The sequence below is a fragment of the Corylus avellana genome, chromosome ca3, assembly GCF_901000735.1.
Source record: "Corylus avellana chromosome ca3, CavTom2PMs-1.0".
NCBI lineage: Eukaryota > Viridiplantae > Streptophyta > Magnoliopsida > Fagales > Betulaceae > Corylus > Corylus avellana.
In genome coordinates this window covers 3,099,219-3,107,742 of record NC_081543.1, presented here as the reverse complement: position 1 = coordinate 3,107,742, position 8,524 = coordinate 3,099,219, and the positions used below count along the sequence as shown (strand labels likewise).

The 8,524-nt window shown below is 35.3% G+C and overlaps 1 protein-coding gene across 2 annotated transcripts in view; it reads right to left on the bottom strand.

The window, feature by feature from the left end:
- LOC132173635 (DDT domain-containing protein DDR4) overlaps positions 1-5,682 on the bottom strand; it is a 12,562-nt gene extending 6,880 nt beyond the window's left edge. For both annotated transcript variants that reach the window (XM_059585180.1, XM_059585181.1), the window contains exons 1-7: positions 5,035-5,682; positions 4,826-4,936; positions 1,707-1,793; positions 1,569-1,606; positions 1,404-1,485; positions 499-605; positions 132-288 (exon numbers count right to left, since the gene is read on the bottom strand). In XM_059585180.1, the coding sequence (XP_059441163.1) occupies positions 132-288; positions 499-605; positions 1,404-1,485; positions 1,569-1,606; positions 1,707-1,793; positions 4,826-4,936; positions 5,035-5,412 (960 nt within the window). In that variant the 5' untranslated portion in view covers positions 5,413-5,682. The remainder of the gene's footprint in view (positions 1-131; positions 289-498; positions 606-1,403; positions 1,486-1,568; positions 1,607-1,706; positions 1,794-4,825; positions 4,937-5,034) is intronic.
- Positions 5,683-8,524: the final 2,842 nt, after the last annotated feature.

The window sequence follows — 8,524 nt, the reverse complement described above, 5'->3', positions numbered from 1 at the left end:
AAACAACATATCAAATATTTATTTGATAACTAATCAGAAAAAAAAAAAAAAAAAAAAAAGAGTTGAAAATGAAATTTGAATCTATTAACTTCCAGACGCATGCACATGTAGAGACCATTTTAGAAACTTACAGAAACATCTTGAAATTCATCAAAATTGGTTGCTACTGTTTCCCACTGGTATGTTGCGCTAGGAAGAACCTGGGAACCCTTTGTCTTCGCTTTCTTCACCTCAACTTTCCTTATCTCCCGATACAAACGATGACCAATTATAGGGTCATCTTCATACCTGCACCAACCATATTCACCAACTGATTAAACCCCTGCTACACAACAATGAGTAATACAGAAAAACCTTTCCACCAAAGAATTAAAAATCCTTCTACTCATTTGAAAGATACTCGGTGTATCTGTTATGCAATTTATGAAAATAATAACAAAAGATATGCAAGCTATAAAACTTGATGGACGTGGTATATGAGAAGATTAAGTATATTACCAGTAAGAAATTCCTTGTGAATCACCCCCAACACGTTCTTTACGAAATGCTGAAAGCTGAACACCATGTTTAAGCGAGTTGTCAATATAGTTTCGGATATCTTCTTGCTGCAAAAAGTTACTTAGATTCAATACACAATACTCACTAACTTTACAAAAGAAGCACAGAAGAAACACGCAAAATTACTAACATATCCATTTTCAAGCTCTAAAATCTACGGTTTGGGGGCAGTAACTTTTAGAAACAAAAGTATGGTGCATGCTTATGCATACACTAAAAGACATGCTTCTGAAAAGGGCACTATCTAGGCACAGAAAGGGCTTCTTCTTCCAATTAACTTGACCATGAAGGCTATTTATCTTGCTTATTTTGGAAGAAGAACAAATTTTATTTAATAGTTGTGGCAAAGAAAAAGCACATAAAAGAGTTCCTTAGAAAAGTGGTGGATGCCAAAAAAGAAATAGACATCAGTTAAATGGATAGATGTTAAGGAAAAACTTGAGTGAGCACTAGCGAGCATTAGAAGAATTAAAAAAGACCAGAAAGTTTCAGACATACTGGCCCCAGATTAAAGAGTACCGAACTTTGACCATTTTGCATTGTTCATGAACAAATTTAATAACTGCAATTACATGGACAAGGACCTAGATTGTTTATTTATGCGAAAAGATTTGTGTACTAAATGCAAGAAGTCAAGACTCAATGCTTTGTAGAACTAAAAAAAGTTTTCCATATACATTAGTCCAGCAAAATATGAATCAGGTGCCGCTGCTAATAGTGCATTAAAGGTCTTGGACTTAGCATAACCTTTCACACTTACAAATAGAGTTCTGGGTTTGAGTGAAATAAACATGAATACACTATTAAGAGCTATAAGACATAATCTTTATTAACAATGATACTACCTCAACACGAATGTCACAGAGTGCTTTCAAGATGACCACACGAACCCCAGGATCAAGCATTTTATATACTTCGATCTCCACTCTAACAAATAAGCATGATTTGACACATTAGAAACAAAAAAAGATTCATATATTAGAGAAACTCATAGAAACAAGGTTACTCACCCATGAGAAGCAACAATGGGTAGATCCCCATCAGCAACCTACAATTAGGTACCATCTCAAGTTAATTTTCAACAAGCAAAATTCAAACAGGCCACAATGATGTCAATCATCAGTTAAACGAGTACAAGATCTAGTTACCCAATGCCACCAGTCTCTCAATTTTCTACATAAAACAGTGACCCAGGTATCACGTGTAAGTGCCATTCGCGTAACAGGAGGGATCGCCTATAAAGAGATAAATAAAAAGTTATTAGCAAAGCCAATTGCAGTAGTAAGTGACTATTATTAATAGAAATTTTCCATCAGTGTTGGGCATTTACAAGGTTGTGCTGCATTGTAATTGCCAGAGGAATGTATCTTGCAATTTAATCAGCAACAATTTCTAAAAACATATAATTCAAATTTGGGCAGTAAATGGGAGAAACAATAATATTTAAGATCTATAAGGATGATGAGACAAGGCAATGCAAAAGCAATAGCTCAGAGTAAACAAGTCCTTTGGCTGGCCCATTCATCACATTAGATTATAAATATGTAATACTACAAGCCAGACAAGATTTAATTCTTTTGCAGATTAATCAGATTTTACCAACAAGGTAAAATTCAAAGTTTAAATATCAAAGATACTTACATATCAAATGACTTTTCTGACAACAAAAGCTATATTGCATATATGCTGAATCAAACTTTGGCTTTACAAAGTAATAAACATTTTTTTATAAGTACAAAGCAATAAACATCCAGAATCAAACTTCTATCAGTTCCATTAAAAATTATAAAATTGCATTTAATACAGAAAAAGAGATAAAAACTTGCTACATACTGTTAGTAGCACCATAGAATCTCCAAATAAAGTACTGGGATAAGTCAGCTTCACCTCCAAATTACAAGCACGATTATGATTGTGTGATCATTTCTTTTTACCTTTTTTGATTGGTCATAAGCACATGATGGTCTCTTTCCTTCCAAATTACCTAAAAGATGGCAAGGGGAGATATCTTCGAAAACTTGATCCAATGAACAAAAATAATGATCCTCCAAGTAACTAAACAATCAACCAAATTGCTCAAAGATGACCCAGGCAGCATTGAACCACACAAAATATACAGGGACTAATAATCCCATTGTTCATTTATCCTTTCTTACTTTTTTGATTGTTGTACAGAAACCTTAGAAGGTATGGGGGATTTTGTATGATCACATATAGCAAGCCACTCCAAATTAATGAGCCTCCCAACAAAAGCCACGTGGGTAGAGAAACTTTTTCTCACTTTTCCCCCCCTTTTGGGACAACTTATATAATCACCAATCCAGACCCCAAATAAGAATTTTGCAATGTCTGAAAAATATAAATTGCAGCCTTACATTTCTTAGAGCTGGCTGTTTTTAGTAGATCCCAAACTTATAAGATGCCCTCAAAGATCCATTCGTAGCCAAATTTATAATTACTTAAAATTCAGAGATAGTCTCATCAAAAGTAGAGGAATCAAAATGAGAAATGCCCCTCTATAAAAGAGCAAGTCCCTTCCCTTAAAATCTCACTTATTAATCTCTATAATGAAATTATGAGATGACACGTTTACAATCTCAAAAGTATATGTTGCTCAAGATGACATCTAAATGATAGGATTTTTTTTTTCTTTTAACTTGTAAATTTAATTTTTAAAAAAAAATTGTGTTAGGCAGCGTCAAGTTGTACCACCTCTTCCACTATGGACTACCTTATTCATTACCCCTTGAATACCATAATGGACATCAAACACTATTTCACCTAATGTATGATTAAGGAGCCAAAACTTCAACTCCAACCCTTTATCTTTCCTCACAAAATCATCATACACTAAAAACCCGTGATCTTGTGACCTTGAAATTAGATCATAACCTTGAAATATTTTTATTTTTTGATAAGTAAATAACCTTGAAATATATTGATCTCCTCTACCCCTCCAATGATGTATCTTCCTTCCAATTCCAAGATGCTTAACCTCTTCTCAAAAATTTCAAGCATGAAATCCAAACTAAATTTGCACTTAAGGAATAGTTTGGTAAACAATCACCTATTCAAGACATTCTATTGATTAACAGTGCACTGTCTATCTCGAAGAAAATGAAACCAAATTTAACATGCTCCTAACGATTAAGAAGTACCAGACAACCAAGGGACTGGAGCAAGAGCATTTTAAAAAATATTTCAAAGAAGAAAGACAGATTTCCTCTTGCCCTACAAGTTTTACAAGCAGAAACTATCCAATTTTGTGCCAAAAAGTTGCACATAGAAAAAAATACTTCCCTTTCCCTAGTGCATATTATTTTAGCATAGTGTGAGCATATAAAACCTAGAGAAGATAGCAAGACCTAAAGGCACAAACCACGCCCATGTGCTATAAACCAATAGCTCATCATGCAGGTGCACTGCACATAGTGAGGATCCTACATGTCCAACAAAAACCTCAATAAGTTACAAATAAAGTAAGGAACACTAAGGATTGAGTGGCAATTTCTTATCAATTCAATCTTCTAACACATTGAAAGGCTTTGCTTGGATATTCTATTCAGCTCCACAAGCTTGAATCCCTTCTACTTGGAGCCTATGATAAACACTATAAACTCCTTTTCTGCATCACCTTTGAACTTAGAAATATGCAGCTAAAATGATGATTTAAGTTTGAAAGGGAAAAAATACACTGCTTAAAATGTTGGGTTTGATTTTTTCCCTACTACTTGGAGTCTATGATAAACACTATAAACTCCTTTTCTACATCTCCTTTGAGATTAGAAATATGCAGCTAAAATGATGATTTAAGTTTGAAAGGGAAAAAATACACTGCTTAAACTCTGCCGAAAATTTTATAAGAATAAGGTGGGAAGAATAAAACAGCAGTAGCTCTATGAGTAACAATCTGAACTGGACCGGTAGTATCCGAATTAAGGTATAAGTACTCTTACATGCTACTAAGGCATTTGAATTTCTTGCAAAAAAACTTCCAAACTTAATAAAAGAAAGTAAAATAGCCCACTTTGACCATAAATAATTTCCCTGTTATAGTTTAGCAGTCAACTTGAACTGCATAAAACTAAGATAACACCACTCCCACCACAAGTTGGGAAACTAAAAGAACACATGACTAAGCTTGAAAGAAGTAAACAAAAATAGCAATGTGCAACAACCATGAAAACACAAGCAAAGCGAAGTGCACAATTATATACAAAAAACGCTAAAACACACAAACTTCATGCTTCAAAAGCAAAGCACCAACCTTCAATAAAGGTATATGTATGTCACTCAAAGTGTCGTTCGGGGTAATCAAAGCCGTTTCGAACTCCTCGGCCGAGAACTCCGCCGTGATATTCAGAAGAGGCCTAAATACCTGCAGCACAGAATACGCAAAAGAACAACATCAAACCTAAACCCCGAAGCACAGAACGAAGCATATCCGCATAAAAGATCACAGCTTGCGAAGCTCACATGCAAGAAATTGAGTACGGAAGCCAGCTCCCACATCGACCGGATGGTCCACCGGGGCAATTGCGACGGGGGGGGCGGCCCCAAGAGCGGCGTGACAATCTTGCTGCATTGCTCCTTCTGTTGCGGCGACTCGTCCTGTCGCTGCTCCTTCTTCTTCGGCTTACTCGCGGGCGCAGGAGCCGCCGCGGCGTGGAGCCGAGCGGCGGCGCGAATGGTGCACGCGCGCGATGGGCGGTTACTCCTATTGACGGGAGGGGCAGGGGCGGCTTCTTTTTGCGGGGTTGGGGTGTCGTTAGCGGAATCGGGGTTTAGGGCGTGGTTGTCGGGCGAGGAGGGTCGGTCGTTGGGGATCGGAGGAGGGGAGGGCTCTGGGGACATGGTTGTGGTGGAGATCAGGCGGGTAGAGGGGAGTTATGGTGGGATTACATGTAGGGGATCATGGGTTGGCATGTGGGGCAAAACTAAAGAGAGGGTCTTCTTCTTGTTTTGGAGTGAGGAAGAGAAGGAATAGGAGAAGAGAGAGACAGAGAGGGGGATGGAGGACCAAAGGTCCAAACCATCATTCAAATAGGTTTCTGAAGAATGTCTATCTATGGACTATTTGTTTGTGTTTTGTGTTTTTCTTTTGCAATATCGTATGTGATGGAATGGGAAGAGAGAAAGTAGAGAGGAGGGAGTAAAGGGGGTGGGGGGGAAGAAAGAGGGCCAGTCCCTGGAATTTGGTGAGAGGATGGATTTTTTTTTTTTTTTTTTTTATTACCTTAGGTTAAATATTTTTCCTTTTTCTTTTTCAGATTGTAATGTTTTGATTACTTATTCTTATTGGTTTTGTTTGTATTTATCCGGGTTATTAAAAAAAAAAAAAAAAAATGGAAACAAAATTGAGGGTTTTGAAAAGGAGTTCAACTCTTTTCTTTGTAATATAATAATATTAGATTTTAGTATGATGCCACATCATTTAATATTCTAAGTAATTTAGTAATTTGAAGTAGTGTAAATTATTAAATGCAACAAAATAAAATTTAAACTATAAAATAAGTCTTTATCGTTTTATTTAAAATATAAGAAATCATATTCCGTTTTAACTTGGGCTCGTAATTGTTTAGTACTAATGGTTTGACATATTGTGGATGATTTTGGTTAATTTTGGGAAGAGTAATGTCATGTATCACACTACTGTTTTACTAGTTGATATGGTAATTGTCAATATGTTCTTATATCAGTTTTGTTAAAAGAAAAAATTAAAAAAAAATAAAAAAATCTATTCAACGAAAATAATAAGGGAAAAAGGCTACTATTATTCAACTATAATATGAACCTGAAATCAAATTTTTATGTATCATATTCCTCTCATTATCTGACTTTCAGCCACAACCTTCCATTGACATTGCCTGTATTAACTCTCTGACCCCCATTTTTGGTACACAAAATATGCAGAAAAAAAAAAAAAAAAATATTGCATATTGTAATTGTGGGTTTGTGAGATGAGAGTATAAGGTGGAACTTAAGTGAAGTGAAAGGCATCTTCTGGTGTATTTATTTCCATCCAAATCAACTTCAGTCATTAACTTGCAGTAAAAATAGAAAATACCTTTCAGTAGTTTTCTGGCGGTGAACAGAGAAGGCATTAAAGAAAAGCAGGGGAGTTGGACTTCCACCACCCCTCTGGCAGCAGAAGCTTAGTTGATTCCTGACATTTACTTTCACCCCTCCGTTTATCTATTCTCTTTTTATCTATGTGCCTTTTGCCTGCTCTCCCATGTACTCCAAGTAAGCTCTCCCCCTCACAAATATATCTTTCATTTCAATATAGAAGCTTAGCTTCATTGACTTTTATCCTTTTAGTTTCTTTATTTAGAAGTTTAACCCAAAAATAAAAACAAATAACCGAATGACATGGAATGATTCCGTCATCTCCCATTTGGCCAAAAGGAATGATCAACCCACCCCTTGAGTTTTTATATGCAATACGTATCATAATGAAAAATGCTAAACATTTCAAATTTTATTTTAAAAGGTTAGTTCTCAAATGGTGTGTCATCATCCTTTGAGTTAGTGACACACTTCCAAAAATAATAAATCTCATGAGATGGTGACACATTATTTGAGAACCAGCTTTTGAAAATAAAATTTGAAATGTGTAACACTTCCCGTAGGGTGTAAGGACTTTTTTCTTTTCTTACCATAAGGGGCTATTGATCAATTTTTATACTCCCAGCTAATTGTAAATCGATGAAATCATATGAACTAATTTTTTTTTTTCCTAAAACAAAAAAAAAAACAAAAAAAAAATTGAAAGGAGCCTTCTGTGGACCATGGACCGGCCCATTGTGTGTTAGGGGTTTAATACGAAGAAAAAGAAAAAATGACATTGCATCTGTAGGCCCAGGCTTGAAACGTAAATGTGGGCTTTGATGGACAAGCTATGGCTAAATGTGGGCCTTCTTATCATACCTCGACTTAGGGACCCAACCTAGCCTGACCCGATCAGCAGTCAGTCTTGGAGTTTCTCAAAGAACTTCTTCCTTGTTTCTTCCTCTTATTTTTTTATTTTTTTAAAGGGTAAATGCAAAATAAATTCTTGAATAAACATGCATTTTGCGACCACTTTCTGATTTTGTCATGGATTTGAAATGGGCCATTCCATGCGTTTTTCGTCTACTAAAGTAACATCCATTAAGCAATAATTAGGGCTAGTTATCGGTCGGTTTGGACCAGTTAATGGACTTATATGTCAGTTAACCGATAAGCTATCGGTTAACCAAATCCTAACCGATTACCGACCAATAAGAAGTGTTAACCGAAAATTATCGGTCATATCGGTAATCAGTTAACCGGTCGGTTAAATTGGTTTGGGCTTTTATTGGTTGCTAATTGGGCCAAAAATTAATTGTTTTGGAGGCCCAAATACGTTTTGTTGAGCTAAAGCCTAAAATAGCTTATTAAAAATTAGTTATTTTAGAGTATATTTTTGGCTAAAATAGCTTATTGAAGCTTTTTCTTTTCTTTTTTCTTTTTTATATTGATTCACTACAATAATAAATATAAAATTCTAAATAATTAAAAATTAAAATAGCTTATCGGTTATATTGGTCATATCGATTTTTCGATAAAAAAATTTTTAACCAATTACCGACCGATAACTATCGGTTACGGTTAATATCAATTCGGTTAAAGTCGGTAATCGGTAATCAGTTAATCTGCCCACCCCTAACAGTAATATTAACATTTTTTTGCCACGTCATATTAAAATACTAAAAATAAAAACTAAGAAAATTTAAATCTAAACAAAAGTTTCCAATTGCCATAAAAATCTCTCCATAAAGATCCTACCTAGCTTTGATTCATTGTCACTTTGTGCAGGCTTGCCGTGTTTGAATAATGTGGTAAAAGTAATTTGGCATATGGGCGACTGCTAAGAAGAATTATTGACATTGTTAAAACCGACAAGTGTCATATTTTATTAGCACTTAACATTTCTAGAAACTGT